The 14840-nt window shown below is 40.1% G+C and overlaps 1 protein-coding gene across 2 annotated transcripts; it reads left to right on the top strand.

Annotated features, from left to right (window-relative positions):
• Nucleotides 1-400: 400 nt before the first annotated feature.
• LOC147607093 (uncharacterized) lies at nucleotides 401-3291 on the top strand. 2 transcript variants are annotated; one of them, XM_086791178.1, is made up of 7 exons: nucleotides 401-656; nucleotides 906-959; nucleotides 1044-1244; nucleotides 1533-1638; nucleotides 1733-1774; nucleotides 1875-1931; nucleotides 2222-3291. In XM_086791178.1, the coding sequence occupies exons 1-7, from the start codon at nucleotides 526-528 to the stop codon at nucleotides 3062-3064; spliced, it is 1434 nt and encodes a 477-aa protein (XP_086647304.1). In that variant the 5' UTR covers nucleotides 401-525; the 3' UTR covers nucleotides 3065-3291. The 2 variants fall into 2 exon arrangements, with proteins under 2 accessions (XP_086647304.1, XP_086647306.1); XM_086791180.1 differs by having other exon boundaries at nucleotides 403-656; nucleotides 2225-3291.
• The last annotated feature ends 11549 nt before the right edge of the window (nucleotides 3292-14840 follow it).

Raw genomic sequence — 14840 nt, 5'->3', positions numbered from 1 at the left:
ATTCATTTTCTGAGATGACACATTCTAGGACCTATGCATGTACACACTGCTCTTGTATACATGTACATACTAAATAAAGCTAAGGAATAGGGCCAATTGTGCACTTCACTCAGGCGATACATGTAGTATATGTATACTTATGTACCCAATAGAGTTAGCAATCCTTATCTTCTCTACAAGTGATACATATATACTAACACCATGTATGTTCATACACATATATGTACGGAGTAGAGAGCTAGTTGCACAAAGTAGATCAGGTATGCTTCTACTTTTTGTGCATGTGATAAATAAACACCATGTATATACATGTATGCATCACACCTTTAGATGTACATGGATTCATCTATAGAAGTATACGCTCACTTATACAAGCATTAGAGTTAAAGCCTAAGAGAATGCGTAGGACTTCCAAGGCATAAAGCGAACGCCTAGATGATACAATATAAGCTATATTAAAGGGGCCGATATAAACTATAGAGGGATTGTTGGGCCACTGTATCAAAAAGTTAGTGAGCTCAAAGCATGGATTCTAGTGGAGGTTACCCTGTGGTCAGTTACCTGCTTCAACAAACGCTACGCCGCCTTTGCACAGACTCGGATTGGATCTACGCGGTCTTTTGGAGGATCCTGCCTCGAAATTATCCTCCACCAAAGTAAGCGCACTGCGGCACCATAAAACTATAATTAATTGTTTCGTTTGTAAAGTTCTATCCTAGTCGTTTTGTTTGCTTTTGTTTTTGATGATCCAAAAGTGCAGTAGATGCCTATAATACGCCACTGCTAGGCGTAGGGGAATTACAAGCACTTAGACAGAATTACTAGCTGTTGATCATTCTTCTTTACTATGCATAATTATGCATAATTATACTTAATTATAATTTCTGCTTGATTGTTGTGGGCAGATGGGATTCAGAAAGCAGCGTTCTTGACCGGTCTAAAGGCAACAAGAGGAATTGGTGAGCAAAAAGATTTTTTCGGGTTAATCCTGTCGGCGGCCTGCAGGGTGACTTATAAGCTTTTAATTTAATCGGTTGCTGCAGGATCCTCGTTTGGGAGGACGGTTTCTGTGACTTTGTGGCATGTGCAAGGTCTGCAATTAGTGAGCCAAATGCTTCGACCTCTCACAACTCTAGTAGCCCTGATCAGCAGAGAGCTTCTCATGATCAAGGCTGTCAAATGCAGTACATGCAACCTGAGCTCTTCTTCAAAATGTCACACGAAGTTTACAACTTTGGAGAGGGGTTAGTGTTAACACTTGCAGGTCTATAATACAGTATAAACATATGCTAATTGCCATTAAACGCTTGATAAACCTTTAATTCACCTCAACAATATAGAACAACAGAAGTGCACAACTGGCTTCTTCGGATTTTATTTCTTGTAGCCTGCACTTTAGCTATACTAAAGGATGATGATCATCTTGTAATTATGAAGCAAACATGTACACTTACCTGATTCTGCCACAAAATAGGTGATTTATTAGCAACCAAAGTTTAATGCAGCTAGCTGGTTGTTCTTTAAACCTTTAGGTTGATGGGGAAGGTGGCCGCAGACAATAGCCACAAGTGGCTCTACAAAGAGCCCATGGAAGCTGATCCTCAGTATCCTTCTTCATGGCAAGGTGCCCTAGACCCTGTAAGTGCTCACTTAGCGCCTTATATCAAGCTTAAATATGTTAATTTCTGTTGTTAAGATTATAGGAGCCTTAATTGTCTTACACTTGTGGCAGCATCCCAGGACGTGGGAAGCTCAATTCAAAAGCGGTATTGAGGTGAGGGCATCTTTACAAAAGGAGATTAATGCTAAGTGGCTAGGTCTAGAGCTTAGGTTATCAGAGAGAGTATTGTTAAGATGTATCGTTGTGCGCGCAGACGATTGCAATTGTAGCGGTTAAGGAAGGGGTGTTACAGCTCGGATCTTTGAAGAAGGTGAAAAACCTGAACTTTAGCAGGCCATGATGGGTTACTTTTTCTTTGGTAGTTTCAAGGAAGGTAATTGGGGATACTCATTCTTTTATCCAGAAGGCCAAGGACGTGCTCTACAGTGTAAAGCGTGTGTGTGTGTAAGCGTGTGTGTGTGTGGGGGGGGGGTGTGTGTGGGGGTGTGGGTGCGTGGGGAGGGACACATTTCTGAACATGCGATGAGCTCCGGTTGATTGATGCGGCAATTATAGAAGGGTAAAAGCTACATGTGATATGTAATGTGTTGATTTTGGCAGCAGACTACTGAGGACCTCAACTTCGTGTTGTTTCTGCAACGCAAGTTCAATTACCTGCAGAGCATCCCCGGCGTGTATGCAGTGCACCCGGTCCTGATGCAGCACACCACATCAGCCAAGAAGGCAGTGGCAGCCGCCGCAGTCGGCGACTCCTGGCCATCCGACCAGCCCCATCAGCCCGCCTCTGCAGAATACTGGCCGTTGGATCAGCATATCCATCATCTTCAACAGCAGCACCACCAGCAGCAAAAGTTGATGGCTGCCGTGCGGGCCGCCGCCGGCGAGAATCTTTCTGGAAACGTGAATCCGTCATCTTTAGATGCCGCCGACTGCCCGGTGAGCCATAGCACTGCCAATCACCACCTTCCACATCAGCTCGTCGACGCCCCTCCCTCCGCTTACCACGTCATGCCAGCGGGCCTGCAAGCCCGTGGTAGCACTGCCCCCAATCAGCACCTTCCACATCAACTCGACGCCTCTCCCTCCGCCCATAACGTTATGCAAGCGAGCTTGCAAGCTCTCCTCTCGCGCCTCCCGTCTGTCACCTCTCCGCCTCCGAGCGCCGCCAACTCGTCCTCGTCGTCCCCAACTTTCCAGCACCGCGGCCACCCGTATGTCCTAGCGCAGCAACCCCCATTTCTCCACCAGTTACCTATCGCCACCCACCACAACGCCCCTACGTCGACTCCATCCGCTACCCAGCACCACCATAGCTTCCCGGCCGATGCCAAGCAAGACCAACACGCAGGATTCTCACCTTCAAGCGCTCCCCATCTGCTATACTCGCAACCTCTCTCCGACCAAGACCTTGACCCCGCCTTCCTCAAAGGAATCATCGGCTGACAAATTCCATGGAATGCATAATGCACCATTACTGCAGTCCCACTACACATACTGTGTGAATCTCACAAGTTGTTCTCTCATCAATCACAACAAGACATTCCCTTACTTACGCAAAGTTCTAAATGACACTGTACATTTTGAAGGGTGTATCCCTATTTCAACCGCTTTGTAAAATTTATAGTACCATATGAGAAATCTGCAGTATTAAAGTGAGCTCATTATCGTTCAAGCTTTACGTTAAACGTGATCTCACTGTGCGTATTACTCTACTCCCAAAAATATGCCTTTTTCAAAGGGTTTTAAAAAAAGTATAAATACATATAAGTTGGTGAATATCTTTTTTTATAAGAAACATTGGGAAAATATTTCAAGTTGTTATTTTATGTATTCACATGTCATGTAGTGTAATTTTGGCAAATTTAGCTTTGTATCTCACTAAAAGCTAGTATTTTGACGATGTTAAACGTAAATAGCCAACGCTTTTTTGGAGACAGCCATTAGTCCCTTTTTTTCATGGTTCTTGAATGTTAAATTGACTACAAGTGCCAACAATAGGCTCATGTAAGCCATTAGATAAATATTAGTCCCTTTTTTCATGATTCTTAAATGTTAAATTGACTACAAGTGCCTCATTTAGCTTAGTGGTTCAAATTCCAATATCTCTGGACACTTTTGTAAGAAAGGTGACCAACTTCACTTAGGTATACATACACTTAGAAAACTAATGAGTTAGTGAAATAAAAAGAATCCATTAGACAAAAACTAACCTAGGAGCTTTTTCAACAAGATATTGTCCTCAACCTCTTAGGATGTTTTTCAACTGTATACTATAGTGATGCTTATCATATTGGTTTAACCTAATAATTAGAAGGTAATCTTTCCTAATCTTTTCAAGGTTGTTTATTATATTAGTTTAATCCAATAATTAGAAGGTACTATATCCTAAGCCTTTCAAGGTTGTACTAAGGGCTTAGCTATGGGCCATTGCAATTAAATGTTGCATAACTTAGATAAAGTGTGAGGGTCTTTGTGTGGGGTTTTTTGGTGGGGGTGGCTTATTACAATAAGCACTATTTCCCTATTCATTGCAATAGTCGCATAATGCTCCTCCCAATAGCAACGAGCATTAGTATGCTTATTACGACTAAGTGATTTTACAATGCTTTTTTCATAGAGTAATGGTGATTATTTTTTAGTATCACTCACTGCTATTAATGCTTTTTGGAAAGAATCGACATGTTCCATTATTTAGATAGATAATCATGAAATTATAAAAATTTAATTATATAAAGAATGAGAATATAGAAAATAGATAAAATATTTCTTATGCAAAAGATATAGAATTTGTAAGACAAAATATCAACTTAATCTTTATTCACTACAAGGGATTGGCTCTCTTGCGTCACGAATGGCGTCACAAATATGACACTAGGGAGGTGTAGCAACTGACGCCCCTGACACGGCGTAAAACATCACTTTTAAGTGAGGCTATGCGTCATGAAAGTGAGGCTATGCATCACGAAAGTGTGGCTAAAAATGAGGCTATGTGTCACCAAAGTGAGCCTATGCGTCACAAAAGTGAGGCTAAAAATTAGGCTATGCGTCTCAAAAGTGAGGTAAAAAATGAGACTATGCGTCACAAAAGTGAGGCTAACAATGAGGCTATCCGTCACAAAAGAAAAACGACGCAAGGTTTTTTTAAGTGAAAAATTCCTAATGCATAGCGTCAAATTTTAATTTTCACCGTTCACTGCAACATTCACAAACAGGGCGCATATTTTTCATGTTACCTCCCTTCTCTTAATCCTCTTGCTCCTCTAACTACTTGCTCCTCTCTCTCTCTCTCTCTCTCTCTCTCACACACACACACACACACACACACACACACACACACACACACACATATAGACGTGCACAAGTCTCCTACAATTGCAAAGAGAGTGTATACAACTATTATCACATTGGCATTGCGTAGACAATAAATACATGTGACATAATGACAATATAGACGACTGTCATAATGGAGGTATGATCTTTCAACTACAGAAATATGTATGAATTTGAATTAATGCACAAAATCATACAAAACAATGTATATGTGAGCATCATAATGGAGGTAAACTCTTTCCATTATAAAGATATGTATTGCTTTTAAAATTAAAACCAAAATCATACAAAACAATTTCTAATTGATAGAAATGTGCCACTATGTTCACAATCTCAAACAAAACAACATATATCAGTGCATCCTTAGGGTACCAGAGATGCCTTGATCCCCCCAATACTCCCACATCAACCCCCATTACCACGAGTATCACTTGTTTAGCTAACCTTGATGCAAATATTTAAAGAAGGGGATAAGGTTACTGAAGGATCCACTTATGAGCCTCTAGAGCCAAACAATCTACCCTCCTAGATTTTAAGCCACTATGTGATGGAGGACGACTAGATGTTCCTTGTATACTTAGCTTCCCCAATTCCACGGACGGGATATGAATACTATGGCTAAACAACCAGCCATGCAATGTTACAATTACATAGGACCTCATTGAGTAGTAGCTAACTGTCTAATAAAAAAAGAGATGGCAAGTACCTCTGTAGGCGCTTCCGCATTAACCCCTTTATGCATTGGGTGTGTGATAGACCACATATATAAGGATTGTCCACCACCACTGAGAGCAGGGACAACATGAAAATCTCATGAAGCTAATCCCAGCACCAACATTAACTTGTTGAGTGTAAGAGATGGCTTCATCCATACCCTCTCAACACAATGACCAAATTACAGAATAGGCAAAGGACCTGCAGCTCACGCTGTAGTAGAGGCATTGACTTTGCAAAACCAGGGACATGTAAAGGTTTTATCTTTAAAGAATGTCCCTAAACAAGTGCGTGCAACGAGACACCCGCAAAAGAAAACCATGAAAATTGGCAAAGGGGATCGTTGGGTGGTTAGTAAAAGTGGTTTGGAAGGTGACACAAGCATCCATGCATCAACCTCTTCATTAGAAGAGGAACATCTACTACCTTCTAGCTACTCATGCCAGGGAGCTAATCGGCCCTAACCAGCACCCTCCGAAAGCTAGCCGAATACCCTAATCCCATTAAGGAAACGGAAAGGCTCTTGGTAGCCCAAGAATTGGTTAGGGATTGCCAAGCTTAGATAGAAGATGTGCCTCCAATAGCTTACCTAGAGCCATGTCCCTTGGTCTCCAACATACAACCTACCAAAGAGGCTCAGGTATATAATAGAGAGCTCCCAAAATAAGCACCCCCTAATAGGCCAACACAGCAGCATCACCCACTGCCACCACCCCCCACTAGGGAAACTAGGTAGCTAAATATCTCAAAAACCTGGGGGATGACCATCTCAAAAGAATAGACACGGAGGTCCCAATCCAAATACCCAATACGAACAAGAGCTTGAGGATAAGCCAAGGTGAGATTCCTCAAGGAACATCTGCTCCTATAGAGACATTGCAGGTCTCTCTTCCTTCCTCTCTTCTCATATTCAGATCCCCATTCACACCTTGCTTCAAGGTAGCCCAAGCTTATAAAAGGATCTAAAAGATTGGATGGAGGGATGCCTCAGGGTAGCCATGCAGGAATCCGTGGAGCTAGACGATGAACTCAATGTTGCATTGCCAATAATCTTCAGCAGCCTCGAGGTTAGTGCAATCCTGGATGGGGGGGCAGGAATGAGCATTGTCACCAAACAATTCTAGGAAAAATGGGTGGCACCAACCATGGATGTCATGACCTTATTGGTAAAACTTGCTGATGGAGCCACTACTAGACCCATTGGTCTTTTGAAGGATTTAAAAATAAAGATCATTGGAACCACCTTCTGCCACACCTTTGTGGTGGTTGATGAACTTTGGTCGTCGATAACTAGTTTTGTACGACTGCATCCTTGGATGACCCTTCATGAGGGAAACAAAAATGATCCATGACTAAGATACCAAACACATCTACATTTGGAGAAAAGATTAAACAATCAATATCAACCTACGCACTTAGAAGGTTCATCCCATGAGCAGCCGACCCTTCACAAAGGACTCAGTAACAACCACCCGATCCACTACATCTACATTTGGAGAAAAGATTAAACAATCAATATCAACCTACGCACTTAGAAGGTTCATCCCATGAGCAGCCGACCCTTCACAAAGGACTCAGTAACAACCACCCGATCCACTACAGTCCACCTGTGTCAAACATGCCATAAAACAATAGATGAGGAAAAGGATAGCACAAGGAATGTGCACCCCTTCTGAAGCCAGAAGACTCTGAGAATCGGATGCATATCCTTTCTACCTTGTACATACTTCCAAGGCACACAAGAACCAAGTTTGCGACAGTCGTTGGGTAGGAGATTATGTCCCTCTACATGCTTAGCATTGCATACTTGCTTGATGTCACCACTCATGAACCTGAAAAAGGCCGATAATGCAAAACCATCATGAGGAACACGCTCACATAGAAGTCCCATTCCACAAGACCACCCCCAAGCCAATGGAGCCAACTGACCCCCAACCCAAACCTCAAAAGATTTTCCACTCTGCGCGCAAAGCACGCAACAAGAAGTTAGAGCTGGTGAAAAAGGAAGTTAAAAAACTGATAGAAGAGGAAAGCGCTAAGGCAAAAGAGACTAAACAAGTACCCAAACACTTCAAAATCTTCCAGATGGATGATAGATATGTACAATATGATTTGGCCCAAAGGTCCCACAAAAGAGAGCCAGGGACCTCATATGACGGTTAAGCCAAGGTGAAGGAAATGAACCTGGTAGGCCCAGGTGAAGACCCGAGGCCAATATACATTGGGGATGACCTCTCGACCGAGGAAGGGACCAAACTCATTGCTATACTAAGAATTCCAGGATTTCTTTGCCTAGAAGTACATGGATATGAAGGGTGTACGTCCTGAAGTAATCAAACACACTATTCCTATTGTTGATGGAGCGGGATTGATCAAGCAAAGAGCTAACCCTATGAATCCAAAGTATTCCAAGATGGTCCGAGAAGAAATGAATCCACTCATTGATGCCGGATTCATCTATGAAATTAAGCACACAGAATGGGTATCACCCATAGTGATAGTGCTCAAAAATAATGGTAAAGTACAAGTGTGCATGGACCTCAAAAAGGTCAATGCTACTGATAGGATTTTATGTGGCCAAGAGGACATGATCAATGGAGATGCTCATCCCAAATCCAAGAAAAGAAAATAATACATTGGATATGGTTAAAGACCTTAGGAAATGTAGCATTCTTGCATGAATATCTTCACACTTGTAACTAGATGTAATAAGCTACTATTAGGACTATTGCATGGTGAATAGCTGACAGGATTGGGTAGAGTAGGTGAGGGCATGTATGGAGGTAGAGCGTAGTTGCGTAGGAGGGAAGCGGGTAAGCATTTTTTTGCATTGGGTAAGTTTGAGAGCACTGTGAGAGCTTTGGTGTGTTGAATAAGAGAGCACTGTGAGAGCTTTGGTGTGTTGAATAAGAGATTGCTAAGAGAGCTAGTGTTGGATTGTGAGATTGCTATGAAGCTAGTTATCTATGGTTTTGTTCTATGTGAAAGGTAACATGGGGTTTGTGAGAGAAGACTAAGATCTGTCCAGAGCAGGGGATTGTAGGAGTGGGAGAGAATTTGTGTGGGAGATTGTGTCCCAGAACCTCTCATAGTGCAATACTATTGGGACATGGACCAGATTTGAGGATCTCTCGAGCATCTCCCTATTGTATTAGCCAATATAAGCTGGCATGCTGTTGCTTGTAGACAATATAGTTGTTGATCTTGTTGGAGTAGAGTATATATTTGGTTTCTTTTGTGGTAATGGGTGGTGTCAAAGTTCTCTAGCTCTGTTGTTGTTTTCCTTCATCTATTCCACTCCCAATATCAGGATTTGTTTCATGTTGTGCACAGTCTTCTTAGAATAAACAGATAATCAAGTTGTGTGGAATTAAAGAGTTTTCCTATGGTTTTGGTTCAATTGTGTGTTGCCTGCTTGGGGTTCTTTGAAGACAAGGCTGTAAGTGAAAAATTGTTTATGGTTGAGTTTATGTTGGGCTAGGGTTGATTTTGAGTCAGCCAAATATCAAAATAGTCAGCAGGTTGTGTAGGGATCTTATTTTAATCTATTTGAGTTAATAGGAAGTGATTCTAAGGATGTTGGAGCATGTTGAAAAGGCATGGCTCACAGAGTTGCTCATGGAAGATGGGCAACAATGGTGGAAGCACTTAATAGCTTTCACATGTTCGGCACCTAGAGATTTCTTGTGAGAAATCTAGTTGAAGGCACCCTTGGAGTGGTTTCCTTGTGAGAGAAGCCGCATGGAAAGCTTGCTTGTCAAAGATGGAAGAGGCAAGCACTTATGGAGCTCATGTGTGAGCTCAACATGGCCATGTAAATGGCTATGATGAAACCTTATGGAAGAGGTTAAGAAGGCAAAGTTTTGTAGCAAGTAGAAGCTGCATCGACGTAATCAAGGCAAAGAGAAACATTTTTTATCTGAGCTTTAGCTATGGCATATGATAACATAGCAAATAGAGATAAACAAAACAAGAGAGAAGCTTGCACGGGAGCACAAGCTTGAAGCCTTGGTTGGGGGATTGCTGGAAACATTAGCAGGTAGCTATGGTGGTATAGTGTGAAGTGAAGGAAGATGGCACGATGAGCAACCCATTAGCTTTGGTAGATGACTATACCAGACAATGGAGGTCACCATGGAAGCTCAAGGAGCAGCAAAACAGAGATTGGTGAGGAAGGAGAAGACCCAAGTGGGGTCCGTATTTGCAAAAAGAGAAGCTGGCAGAGGCTAGCAAAGGTCAAGTCTACATAGGACGCTGCATTACACTCTTGCAGAAGAGGGGCCCGTGCGGTCTATATTGCACTACGCGTTGCAGCCTTTTTCTAGCCTTGTTCATAAACAACAAAAAATAAGGCATTGTTTCTCTCTAGATGTGTTCACACACGCAAGGTTGTAAGTGCCCCAAATAATCAGGCCAAATATTGGTCTACCAATGTGAAGACATGGATGCTTTCCATAAGTGGGTCCCCTGCCCGGTTGCAACCAAAATGGAGATAAAAATTGTAATGTTTTATTTTCACCCACAGCTTATGAGGGTAACTATACCCGAGCCTGTGTGCTCAAAACGAGATTTTTTTTGTAATCATCCATGCTATGAGGGTCGCCCTGCCCGAGCTCACCTAGAAGTTTGAAATGGTTGTTGCGTGATGTGTGCATGAGCGATGCACATGTGAGGTGCTTGCGCATGGGTTAGTTCCCACCCGAACTTCCATGTTCAAATCGGACTCAATGGTTCCGCTGTGAGCGAGTCGGCTCAAAATGGACTTGGTGTCTAAGATGGTAGACACGCGCACACATGTTTGGTTGATGAACACTCCAATGTATCATTCAGGGGGAGTGTTTGTTGAGAGGTAGCGATTGCAGTTGTGCAATGCTACATTGATGGATGATGGGTGAGTTGTGGAACACCTCGATTAAGAGGGGGTGTTGAGAGATGTGATCGTGGTGTTTTGTGTATGTGGGAAAGCACCCTAAAGGTGTAAGATATTATTGTGGTGAGATAGGAATGCCACATGTAATATTGTATGATGTGTGAGTGTTGACCAAAAGAGTGGAAAAGGAGTTTCCACATAGATGATGACATGTAAAGTGGGATAAGGCTAGAAAGCCTATATCATTGTATGGTTCATTGTGAATGCAATAGAGAAATAGAACTTGTGTTGAGTGTGCAATCTCTCTCTCTCTCATGGAGTTTTTAGTGTGGTATAACCCACCTTAATTATGTTGCTTAATCTATGTCTATCACCATGATCAATCCCATTTTAGGATTGTTTAACACCTTAGCCGGATATTCATGCAAATTTAATGCCAGTCACACCACTTACACACCCAATATGAAATTGCCTTTTTCACAGATTCAGTTATCTTTAAAATAATCATTTAATGAAACCATAGTGTCAATGATCATAATCCTCCAAAATATTCGGTTGAATCCTAATTTCCAATCATTTCTTCATCGGTGTACCTATGGCATCATTGGCAACCAGAATGCTCACCACCTGTCCCTCATGGGCCTTTTCGATAGTTCCTAGCTCATAGTATCCGCGACAATATAATCACTTATAAAAATCAAGATGGAATCTCCGTTGAAGATCAGCTAGATCAACCAACAGCTCCATATAAGTGAGCCATGGACTCATTCGTTGAGGACCAGCAATGTCATCAACAATCTCCATGCCCGGTTTCAGAAAATAACTCTTACTCCTTGTTCCAATATCTTCCACAATGCACATGTCGGTATCTTTGGCGACCTAGAGCCCGAGCACCGTATGGTCGGCACCCTCTAGGATCCTTCGCAGGTGACCTAACGCTTCACTCATAGGCCGCTTCCTTGGTCCCTCATCCATCGTACACCGGAAGCTCACCATTTAAATCCAACCGAGGTTGGTCACAAGACCTCGGCCGACCTTGCTATGCGAGACATCCTCCGTTGACTCTCCGTCAGCTGTTGCAACTTTATCAGTTAGGTCACCACCACGACCTCATTCACAAGACGGTCAAAATGCTTCCCCAGCATTTTTGACATAAAACAATCATTTAAAAACATGTCATAAATACAGTTCCTATAATGAACTCTCGTCTTTCACATTGTTCCACATCCATCCACATTACTTAATCCATATCCAATTCATATGTATACCCATTCTCATCCAATCACATCATTTTCCATCTCATCACATCTTTCCTCATTTATTCTCATCACATCTCATCCACTCGCATCAACCCATATTCGCATCCCATCACACCTCATTCATTTCACATCATTTTCCATCTCATCACATCTTTCCTCATTTATTCTCATCACATCTCATCCACTCGCATCAACCCATATTCGCATCCCATCACACCTCATTCATTTCACATCTATTTCAATTTACATCACATCTCATCTCATTCATTTCACATCTCATCTCATTCATTCTTATCCCGATTCACATCACATCACATCTCATCTATTCACATCTCATATCATACATTTACATCCGATTCGCATGACATCACATCTCATTCATTCATATCCCGATTCACATCACATCACATCTCATTCATTCACTCACATCGATATCACATCTCATTCATTCTTATCCCGATTCACATCACATCACATCTCATCCATTCACATCTCATATCATACATTTACATCCGATTCGCATGACATCACATCTCATTCATTCACATCCTGATTCACATCTCATTCATTCACTCACATCGATATCACATCCTTTCACATACACATCCACATCCACATCCATTCTTCCACATACACATCCACATTCATTCTTCCCCACATACACATCCACATTCATTCTTCCTCATACACATCCACATTCATTCTTCCACATACACATCCAGACATCCATTCTTCCTCATACACATCCCGATACACATTACATTCATTCTCATTACATCACATCTTATCACATCCTATTTTCACCTTATCACATCCCATACACATCTTTTCATTCTTTCACATACACATCCACATTCATTATTCCACATACACATCCACATTCATTCTCATTACATCACATCTTATCACATCCTATTTTCATCTTATCACATCCTATCACATCCCATACACATCTTATCACATCCATTCACATTCTATCACATCCCATACACCTCTTATCACATCCATTCACATTCTATCCCATACACATCTTATCACATCCATTTTCATTCTATCGTATCCTGTTTACATCTTATCACATCCTATCACATCCCATACACATCTTATTGCATCCTATTTTCACCTTATCTCATCCATTCACATGCTAATCCCATTTAGTAGCTTTTTCTAGGTTGATCCCGATAATGAGACTTTTTCTAAATTTTTACCAATTGTTTGGCCTAATTAAAGGTTCTTTTTCTCAATGACTATTTTCATATTCATTCTCAATTTCTCAAATGAATTATATTCAATATAAAAGAATTCATGGGATTTACAGAATTCAATTCTACCCATATTTTCACTTTTGATAAATAATCATAAATTGAATTATACTAAAAATTCCTCTTCTTCTCATTTAATTTCTTGGATCGTAAATACCATGGGAATTCATCTTTTTGAATTTAATTAATTGCATTCCAACGGCATGGGTATTCCTCTTTTATCATTAAATATTTCTCATAAAGTAATTTCATCTAAAATAAAATATTCATTATTTCAATATGCTATGAATTTCTCTTTTCCCATCTAAATGATGGAATTCCAAATGTCATAGGAATTTCTCTTTTAACATTTAAATATTTCTCATAGATAAAATAAATTTATCTAAATTTTATCTTTGAATTTAATTAAAATACTCATTAATTCCAATATGCTAGGAATTTCTATTTTTCCATCTCAATAATGGAATTCCAAATGTCATAGGAATTCCTCTTTTACCATTTAAATATTTCTCATAGATAGAATAAATTTATCTAAAGTTCATCTTTGAATTTAATAAAAATACTCATTAACTCCAATATGCTAAAAATTACGCTTAAATATTTGAATTCCAATATGGAGGGAATTCCTCTTTCATCAATTAAATTTATCTATGCAAAAAGATAAATTTAACTAAAATCCTTCTTTAATTTTTAAATAAAATATACATTATTTTAGCATCCCAATTTTTCTCTTACTTCATTGGAATACATGGATTTCCATTGTCATGGGGATTACTCTTTTAACATAAAAATGAATTACTAGAAGTTCCTCTTTTTCTTAATTAACTATTTATGCATAAACATAAAAATCAAATTTTCCATGATTATAATGAGAATCATTCAATTAATCTAGGATGATTAATCCTAGAATATGGTAGGAAGTCCTCTTTTCATATTATGAATGAAAATGATTTATGTGTTAATTTTTCAGAAATGTTGCCATAGCTTTGCTGCTGCTATTACTGATAATTCTCAAATTTGAAAGCATAGAGTTTCGTAATATCTCTATAATTAGAATAACCATTAATTGGATCAATATCCAATTATGGACTTGATTCTTAAATTTTCCATAAATTAAATAGCATAAAAGCATTAAAAAGCCACTTATTTGGCCTCTAATTTGACAAGCATAGAAATTACTTTTAGATTAGAGAATTGCTTCATGAGAAGCTTCATTTGAATATAGAATAGGTCATAGGAATGACCATTCTTTTGGGGAGAGAGAGACATGCTTAAAAAAACATTTAATTTAAGCATAAATGAAAATTTATGTGTTTTATCACCACAATTCATTATTAAAGAACTTCAATTGTATTTAAAAACCATTCAATTGAATGCTTCTCAAGCTTGAGAGGGATTGAGAAGAGAGAAACATTTGCAGATTAAAGAAAAAAAACCATAAACCACATTTTACCTCCTAGATTGCTTGATTCTTTGATCAAAGTAGAGGCCCCCAACCAATAAATTGGTTTGGTAGGTTGATGAAGTCTCCAAGGAAGATTGAAGAGAGAGAGAAGCTCCAATCTCTTCAATTTGTAGAGGATTTTTAGAGGATAATAGAAAATATCATTATTTCAGTATAGCTCGCATGGTATAGTTCTCATATTTTTTTACAAAGGGCTAAGGATCTATTTATAGGTGAGGGAGGCCTCTAACCAAGTCCAACTAGTTTTTGGAATTTTCCAGGTTCAGTTTGGCTGAATTTGGACAAGATTTGTTGGCTCCCTTTTGATTTGGTTTGATCT

Source organism: Cibotium barometz, chromosome 56, assembly GCF_041138505.1.
Source record: "Cibotium barometz isolate CiBa-2024 chromosome 56, ASM4113850v1, whole genome shotgun sequence".
In the NCBI taxonomy this organism is placed as follows: Eukaryota; Viridiplantae; Streptophyta; class Polypodiopsida; order Cyatheales; family Cibotiaceae; genus Cibotium; species Cibotium barometz.
The sequence above is the reverse complement of the archived record's forward strand: the minus strand, read 5'-3'. Positions and strand labels throughout refer to the sequence as shown.